This window comes from Haliaeetus leucocephalus, unplaced genomic scaffold (assembly GCF_000737465.1).
Source record: "Haliaeetus leucocephalus isolate CR32 unplaced genomic scaffold, Haliaeetus_leucocephalus-4.0 Scaffold195, whole genome shotgun sequence".
NCBI classification, from domain to species: Eukaryota; Metazoa; Chordata; class Aves; order Accipitriformes; family Accipitridae; genus Haliaeetus; species Haliaeetus leucocephalus.
In genome coordinates, this window is record NW_010972631.1 from 6398188 (window position 1) to 6412974 (window position 14787).

The window sequence follows — 14787 nt, forward strand, 5'->3', positions numbered from 1 at the left end:
TTCTTCTAAAGAAATTTTAAGCCCACTTAACTAAAAAAGGCCACGTAGCCCAGCTCATAGCTGTGTATATGCTCACATGTCCTTCTCTGTGCTTTCTTTTCTTGTTTTTGTAATTAAAACCTTTCTGGATTCACACACCTTATTGAAACTGTTTGCTGGCAAAAACAGACTTTGCATCCCCTGGTCTGCTTCTCATCTTTTGCCTCCTAAGGGCTTTACCCCGCAGTACACAGTAAACTGCCTCCATGAGACAAGACTGGGGGATGCAGCCCTCCTCCTCACCACCCCATCAGCACAAGCTGGGTGGAGCACTGCGTTAAAATGCCTCCTTCTGGGTCTTTTTTTCATTTCTAGTAAGCAGAGAATGGGAAAGGAGAAGTAGACTTGTGTGACAGCAGATGTTAGGACTTCAAGCTGCCTCTGATTCTGGCCTTCCTATGAACATCAGCAGGCTCATCTTCCCTTAATATCACAGAGGCATCTCTTCATAATACTTAAAAAACAAAACAAAAAACCCAGCAAGTTTTCCCAATGCTAACATATCACTTCAAAAAAAAAAAAAAAAGCCCTGCAAGCACATATTTTGTCTAGACCGTGCCAATATTTCTAGGTTGCAGCCCTCATAGTACTGTGCAATATTCAATAACCTAATTCTCTCCCCTTGTCATGTCCTAAATTATGTGTTTAAGATCATTACAGCCGGAACTATTTCTTACACATATGCAAGGCTGTAGCATAGCATCCATGAGTATAAAACTAGCAATTACAGTTAAAAAAGGATAAAAATATACAAATGTGAAAATCCTTGTCAGTGACATGAAAATAAAATCACAGCCAAATAGTGATGGGGTAAACAAATGTAGAAGTAAATAGAAGCTTGTGTGCTTGCTGTGTCATCTACAGAAAGAAGGATGCGTGTCCTTTTACGCTAGACTACATCCTCCTATTAACATGCACAAGTAGCTGGCCAGTAAATGTGAATTGTTTTCTCTAGCTGCCACAAAGCCTGCCAAGTTACTTTGGGGTAACGCATCAATTAATGATTTACCCATCCTTTACAGCTGATCAGGCAGACCCATGCAAATTCATGGCATGTGACGAGTTTTCCGAATGCATAATGAATGAGTGGACAAAAGAGGCTGACTGCCTTTGTAAACCTGGGTACGCAAGCCAAGACGGATTACCCTGTCGGAGCCTGTGCGAGCTGGAACCGCATCTTTGCGTCAATGGTGGGAAATGCGAGTTAGTTCCAGGAAGAGGAGCTGTCTGCAGGTAAATAAATGGTGCTTAACATGAATTCTGGTAACAGACCCCTGGTATGTCTATTGCATGAACAAGCAGGGCTGAGTATATACTTTTCGACAGCACAGACTGAGCTAATAAGCCACAACCTCAACATTCAGATGCTCTAAGCTACATTGCAATACCCTTCTTCGGTATAAATAGTCTCACTATGGATAAATCCATTTCTGCCTGTTAGTACACACAGAACATCATGATCTAGGTATTTTTTAGGGATGCTTTAGAAATTTATTAGAAATTCAGCATCACTGGCAGAGATGAGACATACAAAACAATGCATTCTTTTCAGATTTCCAAATACATCTTGGAAAAATGAAGCAACACATTCATGGTTTTGCTATTGATTACATAGTAGTATTTCAAAAAATTCCATTTTTCTAAGATGTATTAAAAAGGATATCCATATTCTTATAAACACACCAATGAGCACTATTCTGATTCCAGACCACCCACTAAAGCACATGAAGGCTGCTTTCAGGGCTTTCTGGGAAAGACTTGAAGATTAGCAGCTCCTCCTAACTGCAAACACATTCCATAAGGATTTTTACATGAAATGATGTTAAGCCAATATTGAGAACTACCACAGTACTTGAATGTCTTAATTCTCTCTTAAAAGAATCAAGTTTCTTCCCACTGTAAGACTAGACTATCCAGAGCATTACGTGAAACTGCATACTAGACTGGCATACAGTAGTCCACCAGCCACGTGTATAAGCAAGAGATAAGTTACAATTCTTGCACTTGTTTATTGTCTCTTAATATTGACTTTACTAGGTTAATGATACATCTTTTAGCATACTTAGCATTAATGTCAAAAAAATAAGACTACTGAGCAAATTATTCATATGATAATTTCACTCTAACAACATAACTGACATAATTCATTTTCTGCAGTGGGCGTCACAGAAATGATAATAGAAGATTATGTTGAATTCACTGCAGTTACTGCTGAATTCCTGATTTGCAGAGTCACAGTAGTGCAGCTGCAGTATTTTGTACTACAAATCAGCCTGTGAGCTAATGAGGTCCTCTCAAAACTTTACCAAAGTAGCAAAGGGTATACAGCCTATTCCTCCAAGACCAACGCACTAAGGAAAATAACACCTTTCCATTTCAGAAAAGCCCCCATTTGATGTACAGTAATAACCAAATCATCATTTGGAATGATACAAGTATTAATAAATGAAACTTTTTGTGAATTCTAGCAAGTTCAAACAAACTTATGACCAGTCTTATACTGACAGTTTGTGCAAACTTGTACAGTCTGCAGAGAGACAATTATGGCCTATTATTTGCTTTAGTCAGGCACTTGGTTTGCTTGTGAATTTACTTGGAACCACGCTAGTTTTTCCACTAACTAGAACCCCTGTGTTCTCATATAAAATATGGCAATCTTCTCCCTTGCTTTAAAGGGAGCTATTTGTAGTAAAACTCTTATTTCAGACCTTGCTACTCAGATACAAATGTTATTTCAACTTCACCTGTGGGGCTAGAAATTTGTCAGAGATGTTCCAAATGCATTCATTTCCTTAAAATTTATAGGTTGGCAAAAAATATATCTGTCTCTTTATTTAACACTCTCATGAATCTAAGAATATTATCTTTCCTCTATTATCAATCATATTATTTCATACAGACATGTAACAATTAATTGTACTGGGAATACTGTGCTTGTATTTAAATGCAGATTTTCCTTTGTTTTCATTTGAGGTACTCCATATTTTCTGCCTTGAAGTTCTGTACATTTTTCTCTTCCTCTCCTATTTTAGATGCCCTGTACGTAGACATGAGCTTTACCACGGACAGCGCTGTGCAAAATTTGCTCCAGAACCCATACAACCCTTCACTTTTAAACCTCTCATTCTTGGCTTACTAAGCCTTGTTTTTCTTCTCATCATTTTAATTATTAAGTTAAGAAGAAAAAGCAAAAGAAACTCTAATTTGCAGTAAGCTGCTCATGATCTTTTTCTTCACATTTCAAAATATTCCTTTTTTTAATTTTGCAATTTAAAATCTTACCTAAACAAAAATGTTCTGCATTGTAGAAGTCCTACTCTCAACAGCTGCAATTCAGAAAATGCTGTAAGGATTAATCCTGCTTTTGAACATGATGAACCCATAACTAGCTTTTGTCATACGGCTTGTAGTGTAAGTGCTTGTGTCAGTTCCTCAAGGATCATTGATCACGAAGCATTACATGAACTTGAAAACACAATTCAGCATGGAGGTAAAATGCATGGAAATCCTTTTCTTACCCCTCAACAAACAGTCCCACCTCAAATAGCAGGTCCATCTTCACGTATTAACTCTACAACTAAATCAAATTTGACTCTCATCTCTTGCTGCGCAATTTCAGAACTAAAAATACTAATTCATTTATTTACGTTCCACATTTACTGCTGTGTAGGTTTCATAACAGGACTGTAGAACCGCTTTTCTTACAGCTCTCTTGCATGGCTTTGGTGGTCCATCCCATCTGAGTGCTTCTTGTGATTTACTGAAATAATTAATCTGGTCTTTTTTTTTTTTTTTTTTTTTTTTAAACTGTTGTAGGTCACCAGACCAGTTTACAAAGCCAGGACTGACAAGTTAGTCTCTGAAATTCTTCATTTCCAGCATTCAGCCAGACAAAACCAAGGTTTGTGACTATTTTCAAGAGCTTTAAAAAGTTGAGTTTCCTGTCTGTCAATGTTACCAGGAAGCCTTTTTGTACTAATACCATACAAAGAGAAGCTCGGGGTTTTCAGATGCTTGATATGACAACAATCCCTTCTTAAGTGCTTTTATACAACAAAGTTCCATTCTGTATACCCATCTGCTAATGTGGCAGTCACTGAAACAAATGAAGGAAGAAAGAATATCTAAAACGACAAAGCCACACAGAACACAAACCAAAGGGCAGGTTTTAACTAGCAGTAACAGATCATTTAAAAATGTGTGCCTGCTTAAGCTACATAGAGTTTGAACAAGTAGGAATTGTAACTTGAACAGAATACTGCTCGTATCTCGAACACTATTTCAAGTTTTGCAACTCGAAACCTCTTGTATCTTTGGGGGGAAAAAAAACCAGACAGAAAGGAGAAAAGCCAAGTCACAAAATTTTCTAAAATTGCCAGGCTGTCTCTTACTTCTGATGTATCTGAGGATGCTCTCTTGAAAGGTAGACAAAAAGCTTTTACTTTCCCATTTTCAGTTTTCTGAATTACAGCCCAATTAGGAAGAGAAAGGTTTTACTATAGCTGTTAGTACCCATTATTACTGAGGGTAGTATCAGTACAGGATTGCCCTGGCACTGGCTATATACTACGGGAGACAGGATACCGGGGTACGTGAATCTTTGGCTTGAGCCAGTACATTGTCATGTAAATAAAGGAACAATTAATGACACCATATAGAAAGATTACTTTTCACTGATCTTCATCACACCCTGGTCTGGTCTCTTCAGTACTCCAGGTCACAGTTACAGACAGATGACAATGCGGGGACTGGCAGGCAGTGAGTGACAGAGACCGACAAGTCAGCAGGAAGCAGCAGTTTGGAAAAGCTCAAGAATGAATTGGCTTCGCTGCTGATAAAAACAAGAGCACTGACGTTTGCAATTAGTATTTTACATCCACCTTAAAAGAAATGTGTCTGTGGGTAACTGCAGACCAATAAGCTTCCATACCAGCTGAACTACTTAAAATTACTACTTACAACAGCATTAAATATTTTATGAAAGGAATAAAATGGCACATCTGTGGGAGAAAACCAGGCCTCTGTCATCTAGACTTTATTTGAATTGTCAAAAGTATATTGACAAAGCTCCTCTCGAGATCTAGTCAAGGAATTTAATTTAGTGAGAAGTTGAGGCAACCAAGAAATAGAAATGGGTTTAAAAAAAAATTAGGTGGTTTTGGCCATTTTTCACCATTACTTAAGTTCTAAATGAGTGTTCACATCAGAGCCTTTATGTTGAATGAGTTCTTAATGATTTGAAAAAAGTCAGTGGAGGAAGAAAAATGTAAACACAAACAGCTTTTGTTAGCTGAAACTAAGAGCACCACTTCCATATCACAATGTAGAAAACTCCTTTGGGGCTAGATTTTTAAAACAGAATATGGCACTTGAATTGAATTTGCAGGAGGAGGTGGATATCTAGAACTCTTAGGTGAAACTGAAAATTCCAGTCTTTCAGTTCTGTTTTGCAATGTGTAATGACAGCATTGACAGCTTTTTAGGACATACTATCTACAGTAAGTACAGCTCTGTATTTATAAAGGCGTGTACGAAAAGAAGCATAGAATTCCAGTAGAAGCTAAAATAACCTTCAATTCCTTCCTAAGCATGAAAAATGTCTCCAGTTTAGTTACAGGGTCACTACACGGAAAATGATTGCAAAACTTAGTTATCAGACGGGGTTTTGTTTGGTTGGGTTTTTACCCAATTAGTCATCCAGGAACTAACAAACATGTTTCACATCCAGGTGAAGAACTTTCTCTTCCTTCTCTCTGAGCTCAGTAGAAAACCCAAGTTCTTGCAAACAGCTGAAAGCCACCTTTCTACATGGTTAGGTCTCTGGGAACTTGGTGTGCCTTGCTCCACAAATCATACAATATGAGGAATAAAATGACTGAGTCATCTTTTTTTGGGCCAAAGCAGAATGTGACAATGAGCTAGAATTTACACATTTGAGTGGATCAGCTCGTTCAGATTGAGTCATAAGGCCAACAAGTCCACATCCAGTTGGCCTACTATGGCTGAGAGTCAAACATGCCAAAGTTCTCCAAAAATGATCCTGCCGACCTGACTCTCTGCTGCCCACCTCACCTACACGTGTGCTCTCTGCTCCTTTGAGATGAGAGCCAAAGACACCACCTCACTCAAAATGCAACTTTTCTCTTGTAGTATCTGCTGTCCCTGTTAGTGACTGCGCTGGACACTCTCTGCTCGGTGAAAAAGGTGCTGAAAAATACAGCACACTGCTTTTCAGCTGTAAGGGTCTTATGTCAGGCTGTCCGTAAAGTCTATTATTTTTCAGTTGGTCTAATGGATGCTATTCTATAAACACCATTTATTTGTGCTTGTACATGGCATGGGTGAGTAAGCTTCTTTTTCAAGACATTACCTGGCAAAATTCAGTGACGGTTCTAACCCCCGAAAAGAAAAAGGATCTCATCTAGTCTTCACAAACTTTTCTAAGCTTGCAAAAGAACTGTCCTGCAACAAATACCACAGAAAATCAGTTTTATCAAACTTAGGTAAAACCTAAGAGGATCCAGAAACCTTTGACACAAAATAGCCCAGAAGCATTGGGAAAAAAGCACTGGATAAGAGGATGGTAGAATAGTTTGTTTCATAATACTGAATCTAATCAGCATGGACAAAGACCCCTTCATTTGATGCAATTCAGACGAAGCCTGAAAGTCATTACAGATTCTCCCCAAGAAATAGATAAAATACATCACTCTTTGCTCATCAAAACCAGTAACTGACACATAGCAAGATCCTCTGAAACGCTGACTCAGCCGTCAAGAAAGATGACTGAAATTAAATTTGAGGTGAAAACAAAGACTGCCATTTGTTTCATCCTCATGTCAGTCACTTGGATCATCAAGCAAACAGTATTTTGGATTAAAACACTACAACAACAATACAAGTTAGCCTGTTAGATCTCCCCCACCAACATCAGAGATTTAGTGTTTCATTACCAGAGGGGAAAGACGACCTAAAATACCATACAGAGATGGAAGTGTTGTGCTCTTAGTTCAAGAATACCAGGGGTCAGGTTTTACAAATTTACAAGTTTGCATGGCACAGATGCCGCTCTCACACTTAAAACAATGCGTAGAAACTGAACGTCCCAAAAGATTGTTTCATCCCAGGTCTGCTGTAACTGTGAATCTTGTAGATACTTTAGATATGGCTTCTTTTGTAGCACACTGCATTCTAATTATTTACAGTCAAAAACATGTTCTTCAGATTACGGTGGTATCGGTGGTAGTTGTTTGTTGTTTCATACAGAAGCACAGCATTGCTGTACCAGGGAGAAAAAATAATAAATATTACTCTGAGCTCAATGACTTAGTATGTAAATAATAACTTCAGGATTATCTCAGTTCTCCTTACAATGAACTGGAGATTATCTCAACAGATTTTAGTGAGACCTTGCCTATTAGCAGTAGATAAATAATACATTTTCAAATTAAAAAAAACGCTTTTCGAATGTCTTACGAGAGTTTCTCTTACAGGTATTAGAAAAAGAAGGTCTGCATTATTCAAGACTGGACTTCAGGTTGATCATGCATATGAAAAAAATTCAAGGATTCCTCAAGATATAACTTTTAGCTGTAACATCAGTACACATCAAAAAAACTGTTTTATTAAACAACTTGACCAAGGTGACCAACTATTTGACCATGTCTAAAATTTGCCTAGTAAGAAGTCACCAGTGTTAAGATGCATGCATTAAGCATCCAGGGCTTACACATCTTAACTGTATTTTCATTTAAGAGCCAAGTGCTAGAAACAGATTTTCCTGAGAAGTGACTTTTTTCAATATTGTATGTCACAGCCATTTGGGTAAAAATGTCAAAGAAACTTTACTGCATTTCTATACCCTTTTATTAACCTTCCTCACGTACACTAATGTAAGTGGCAAACATGGAAGTAAGAGCTGTCATTGACCAAAGGCCACGTTAAAAGCATTCAGGAACTTTTTCATTCTCCCCCTACCACGCTCACATAGCAAATCACACAGAAGTTGGGATTAATTTTTTTATGGTTTCTGTGAACATCAGATTCCTATTTTTCTGATAATAAACACATTATATATACACATATATATATACACACCTCACTGCTTCGTTTCCAATGACAGTTAAACTGCCAGGTTATCCTAAGGCTTCCAACTTTTTGCTGAGGCACAATGCCTGCAGCTTCATCTTTTCCAAACACGAGGTTTATACTCACAAGCACCCTCCCAGTAGCAAGTAGATCAGAGTTGCACATAAGCACATACACTTTAAACTCTGCATACACACAAATAATTTTGAGAGGTTACTATTAGTTTTTGTAGAAGAAATCTAAGCAGAAAATGGGTGGCCATTAAGTATTTTATAGGCTTAGTAATTTATGCTCTATGGATCCACAATCCTGATTCAAGTATGAGCATTATTTTTACCTTGAACACCTCTTTCTTGAGCGTATCTGTATTTACATGCTGCACCAGTGTTTTGTAACGTTCAGGCACTGTTTGCTGCTCGGTGCATACCAGAACTAGTACTTACAGCTCAAACTGAGCTTCTACAAAGTTCATGACTATACTGGATGACGGCTCCTCATTCAGATGTGAAACTTTCATGTATTCAGGAGAGTAGCTGATTTTAGTGACAATTCTTTTTACTTTGTACCACACAGTTACCACAGCAAAGACTGAACTTTAGTTTACCTTATAACGTACGCTCAAAAGAACTGTTTACGAATTCCAAACGACTAACTGCACAAACAGATTTGCCTGCAAAACCACCAAAACTGGTGATTGTGTACAAATGAAGGCAATGCACCAAGAATACAAGGTTGAGTTTCTACAGCTGAAATAGTATTTTTACTTAATTTATTTAACTAGAAAAAAAAATAAAAAGGAAACCTAAAATGTGGTTTTACACAGTAACACTTCAGAATAAAACTCTTACTTTAAAAATACTTCTTGCAGGGCACTGGAAGTCATCCCTGCCAACAAACGTTAGCTTTTCACTATTGCTCATGTAAGTTAAGAATGCATTAAGAATGCTGAAAGCATTCCATTTTTTTCCATTACAAATGTATTTTTGTATGTGTTTAGTATATTTCAATTCATACTAGTTATCACTAGTCAGATTAAAGAATAAGTAATATTAAAATGTGTATTTTAATAATGATTATTCATGATTGTATTTATCACTCTCAACTGTTAATTACCAAATATATTTGCTGGATGTAAGCCTTTTGTATTTCAATAAAATATAATAAAACTATTACTTGAAAATTTCACAGGGAATTGAATTGGTATTTAATCTCACATTAAAACACATCACATTATCTTAAAACTGATGTAAAGCTACAGTTGGAGATGAAAGCCATAACGGAAGTGAAACAAAATTATATCTCCTAGATATCAAAGTCTGAATTATTTCAGTCTTCTTAAATTAAAAAAATACTGCTCTGATTTGGCCCTTAAGACAGGAAAGTTTGAGAATACTTTGAAAAAATCCAAAAAAACAACTACAAAAACCCAACAAACAAACACAAAAGCAACACATCTCCACCCCAAACAAAGCTTTTCCTGCAGCATACAAACTCGAAGCATCCTAAGCGGTTTCACTAGTCACCGATCGTCATGATCTAAAACGGAAAAGGTGCAAACGGTACACAGCATAGCAAACGATAAATAGGTTGGAAGTGATAGCAATAAAGGTTAAAAAAATAGTAATAAAAGTAAAAAGATACTTGTTTCAACAAATACTGAGAAATGGGGTGTGACACTTAAAGATAACAAAATCAGAATTTTTTAGTATCAGAATGTTATTTTAGAGGAACGCTTACCTTAGAAAGTGAAGACAAAATCTTTACTAGAGTAGCTTTAAGCACCATAAACATCTGATAGAAAAGCAGCTGGCAGTTCCAGCACAGAAATCCTTTTATCCTTCTCGTAATTTAATTTACCCTTTCTTACTACGCTTTCAATCTTTAAAGACAAAATGGTAAGAGATACAACTGAGATTTCAACATGGAATGTATTTATTTTTTATAATTTTCAGTACAGTATTAGGAGGTCATTTAAATACTTTAAATAAAGATTTTGGAGAAAAACCCAAAGGATTCAACTAGGTAAAGAAAAACAATCTTATCAGTGGATGAAAGACAAGCATTTAATGACCTCGTGATCTTCGAAGTAGCATTCTCTAGAAAATTCATATTCCTGGGTCACCTTGTCAGAAATGTAGCCATGCACGGTGATTCTCTTCTGCTCTTCTGTTTTCTGGAGTGTTTCATGCAGAAGATCTCAACTATAATGGACAGGTTCACTGAGAGGCAGGAAGAATTTTCTTTTAAAAATCAAACACACAGAACCAAGCCAACATGTTTACCTCATCATTTTGCTTTAAAAACAAAATCAAATTTTTCTCTATAACCGTAGATCAGAAGGGCATTAGGTAATACTACAATCCTACAGATCAACCCCCCCTCCTCCCCTTATTTCCTCTCCAAATCAACCAACAGTATAATTATCCAACACAGTAGATGGAACAAAGGAAACAATCGGTAAGCAGCTAAATATTGCCTGACATAAAAAAAACCCCACTAACTGAAACAAACTGAAAATTAATTTTGTCGCACAAAAAGATCAGTAGAACTAAAAGCAGATGCTGCTTTCAGTGCAGAGAAAAAAGGAAAAAGAAAAAAAAAAAAAGGCTTGCTACTGTGCAAACTAGAATACCCTGATTTTTGGAATGCATCTTCTGCTTGCCTCAGGCATACTGCTGGAGCAATGCAGAGAGGTGGGAACATCTCATCTGAGAACATCCAGCCATCAGTTCCTCCTCCACTATGTCAGAGTCAATTTTATTTTCCTGCTAGCTCATATTTGTTAGTCATTTAGTTAACAAGAATTCCCATACACCCCATTCTGAAAAATAAATTTTCTTTCTGATGCCAGTCAAGGAAATCCTGGCATAATCAAAGGAACAGACTGGAAAAATTCAGTTAACAATTTTATTTATTTTAAGTTCCCCACAAGTATGTTTACACATACATATACTAAAATATTTAAGCATATATATGTGTATACACTTACACACACACTTAAGTATTGAGGTTCTTTGCTTACCATGTTCAGTCTCATAAGATCTGTTTTATATATATATATATATAAACTGAGACTGAATGTGTTAAATCAAGAAGCTAAATCCAGATAGTAATAAATAGAGCGTAGGGCATCTCACCCCTACCACTTCAGTCAGTTTTCTTCCTTGTATCGCATGAATGATCATAGCTTCTTGCAGTGCTAAGTTTCTGGAGACTGGAAGTTCTGAAACTTTGGTTCCAAGCCAGTAACACTTTAAACCAGTAATCTAAATTTCATAAGCAGCACCTTTAAACTCATGCAACACTGTACAGGTTTGTACACAACTTGCTAGCCAGCAGTCTGATGCGCTGCTCCTTTCACCTTCCAGCCAAGAATTACTGCTTCAGTGAAGAATTTGGGTAAAATGAAAACATTTTCTCATCTGCAATCACACGACCAAAAAGTAGAGTGGGTACGCAGCAGAAGTTGAGATTCCCTGACGCAGCGGATTCATACAGAGTTAATGTATTACTCAAGTATCTCCACGTGTTACAGTAAGGAGTGCATCTGTAATAACAAGCAGACAGTGGCATGCAAGCACAAGCTAAGGTCAGCAAGGATATATGCATCAGGAGGTTTCTCTGTGCCACAGAACTGTACCTCTTGAAAGTTATTAATTAGGTATATTTATGCATTTAAAAACTAAAGTTTCCAAGAGGTTTCACACCGAGTAAACAGTGAGGAATTTATTTTATAGTGTAAACAAACTTCGCCAATTCATAAAACAAGACTTCTTTTTAAATCAGGTTGAATGAGTAATTGAATATCAAGCTACTTGTATTTTGAATGCCTGTCAGAGAGATAATAAATAATCAAGTTTAATTTGTTGAAATAATGGCCAGCACGGTGAAACAATATTCACATCAGTGAACCAAATGCATCTTAAAACTGTATGAAATTAATAACTCCCACCCACAAAAACTCCCAAAACAAACTGCTTAATAAGGGGACTGTTACAAGCTATGAAACTTGACAGAGAAGATTAAAATAAAGCTCAGTGTCCAAATCCTATGATATTCTAGTATACTAAAAATTGTAGCTATTTCATCAGCACGTAGATGCATTATGTTACTGGACCAAATTTTTATACAATCTAACAAAAGGTACAGACCTTGTGCATCTTGTTACAATTAAAATAAACAGGATGTCTGAGGCTCAGGCCTCAATATTCAGTTAAGTTATACTGCTACCAAAAAGCTGAACATATTTCCCTTATGCTATCCTTAATCTTATATGCCTCCAGATACAAGTCTTGGATAATTTTGCATAATATATTGAAATTACACTACCTGGATAAACAAACTGTCCAAGAATTCCTAACGGAAATTTAGTCAGAAAAATAAAAGTCTAAAGGAAACTTGTACTTAGAGAAAAGACAAAGAAACTAAGAGAGAAGTGTTATAAGCCCTAATAAGCAGTACATTCTTTGAGTACCTCTAATATTACACAATATTGACATATATGAATGTGCTTCTCAGAATGTACAAAAACCATTTCTCTTCAACCAAGACAGAGAATGCATTAAATATGAATTTATGGGTCTCAAGTTTAGGAGGATTTCCCATCAGTTTCTGAAAAAGTCAGTAAATACAGACACTAACCAGTTTTCAAATCAGGACATAAAATGTCTCAGATTATATAAAAGTATACTCCAACTTCTCTGGAACAGAAGTCAAAGCTAAGGCCTCACAATTCCAGTTATTAGAAACAGCATATCCTCTTTACTAGGCCACCACTTGAAGCCAACTATTCAGTGTTTTAAAGAGGGGATTTTATAACGAGGTGGTTGCAATGCAGTTCTTTGTAATATGTACCCAAGTACAGACAGATTGCTTAAAAGTGTTAGGAGTTATAACAGAAACTGTTACAGAAAATGCAGCATATAAACAAAATGCAACAAACTACACTGACTGAAGTTTCTTCAAGGTCCTCATACCTAGTAAAGTTCACTACACAAATTAAACATCATAAAGTACAAATTAACAAACCACATGATTAATAAAAACTGTTCACTTTATATTAAACATCTCTAATATGATTATAGAATGTTTACGTCCTCTGTTGCACAGAGGAACTCTTCCCTTTGTATCATGGGCAAGGGTTCTCATCTTGAACGCTACTGTGCAAAATGACCATTCATTTCAACAGGTTCTGCAGCATAGCCGTAGCATATGTAGGACGAGCTTGTCTGCTTTCAATTGCATTTTGAAGATACTGGATACCTCCACAGCGCTCCCAAATTTCTTCAAACTGTCTCGGCAAAATTTCAGCACCTCGCTTTCGAGTTAAGCCAGTCTCTTCAAGATTAAGCTCACACATATCCATATCATCCTTACCTGAAATGGTGGAAAAAGAAAAATCTTCATAAAGCTTTTACATTATTCAAAGGTCCCATTAACAAAGATTAGATCTTTGTTAATTAGATTGTCTCTCTCAAGCTCTGGTTTGTTAATAGACTTCAGAGCTTATGGGGAAATCAGTCCTCAGAGACAGAGAGAAAGAGAGAGAGAGAGAAATTTATTCTTTTTTGCCCCCACACAGTACAGAAAAGCAGTATCAGAATAAACTAGTATCAGATTCTGCAACCAACAAAATTGTGCTTAAAAAACGAGCAAACGAACAAAGGAAAGAAGCCGAAATGATCAGCTTCTTGATATATTCTCCTGAAAACCACTACAAGATGACAACCACGTTTGTTTTACACATACTTTCGGTTTTACACAGTTTTAGAGTGAACTGCTGTTATTCAATTTGTTTAAATGGAGCAAAGTGACTAAGAACTCGAGACTTTTGATCAAGTAGCCAGTATTCTCACTCTGTCCGCCTCCCATGCTAAACAAACAGTGTTCACCAAATGGGACTGACACAGTGAATCCAATGAAATGATGAATGTAGCTCACTTGCTGTATTTTAATCTTATTTTTAATAGGTGATCCATTGAATGTGGTATTTATGACAACAATGCTACTTTTAGCTATGGGCTTTGACACTGAACAGGCAACAGCTGGTATAAGAAATTCTATTAAAAATAATTAGCAGAAAGCAAAGGAACTTTTGCTCACTCTGAAGCTAAACAAATTGGTTATGGCCTTTTCCTCAGTCTCCACGTTAAATACAAAAACTCAAAACATAGAACTCTAAACAGCATTTCTCCAGCGTTTTCTCCCCCTTTCATGATCCTCCAGAAAAGAAGGATACATTTCATTACCAGGTAAATCTCTACCTAATCCATTGCCACATTTAGTTTTTATTTAAATGTTTAAGATTAAAAAGCTATTCTTGCATACTAGGCAGCATAAATATGGTAAAAGCATCAGTTTGCTATCAGCACCATACTATAGAAAGACAACCTATCATATGTGCAAATTGTTTTGATACAAACTGCTGTAATTTTTCAAAGCTAACTAAAAACCAAGACAATGATGAGTAGAACTTTGCAGATAAATCATGTTTTACCTTCACGCTGCCTCCAGTTCAGTGAACGCTCTGAGGACACTTAATAATAAAACCCATTTACATTTGGATTGCCACTCTGTCTACGATTTCCCAGATTAAAGTACATGTACAAGTAAAACACGTGACCAATTACATCTCCAAATGATACTCTGTAACACTTGGCC

The 14787-nt window shown here is 36.6% G+C and overlaps 2 protein-coding genes across 5 annotated transcripts in view; one reads left to right on the plus strand and one right to left on the minus strand.

Annotated features, from left to right (window-relative positions):
• The window catches only part of IMPG1 (interphotoreceptor matrix proteoglycan 1), a 59239-nt gene extending 55344 nt beyond the window's left edge, over positions 1-3895 (plus strand). The window contains exons 15-16 of the mRNA XM_010565763.1: positions 1062-1272; positions 3856-3895. Coding sequence (XP_010564065.1) covers positions 1062-1272; positions 3856-3895 — 251 coding nt within the window. The remainder of the gene's footprint in view (positions 1-1061; positions 1273-3855) is intronic.
• Positions 3896-12337: 8442 nt separating this feature from the next.
• MYO6 (myosin VI) overlaps positions 12338-14787 on the minus strand; it is a 79599-nt gene continuing 77149 nt past the window's right edge. For all 4 annotated transcript variants that reach the window (XM_010565766.1, XM_010565768.1, XM_010565767.1 and 1 more), the window contains one exon: positions 12338-13503. In XM_010565766.1, the coding sequence (XP_010564068.1) occupies positions 13304-13503 (200 nt within the window). In that variant the 3' untranslated portion in view covers positions 12338-13303. The remainder of the gene's footprint in view (positions 13504-14787) is intronic.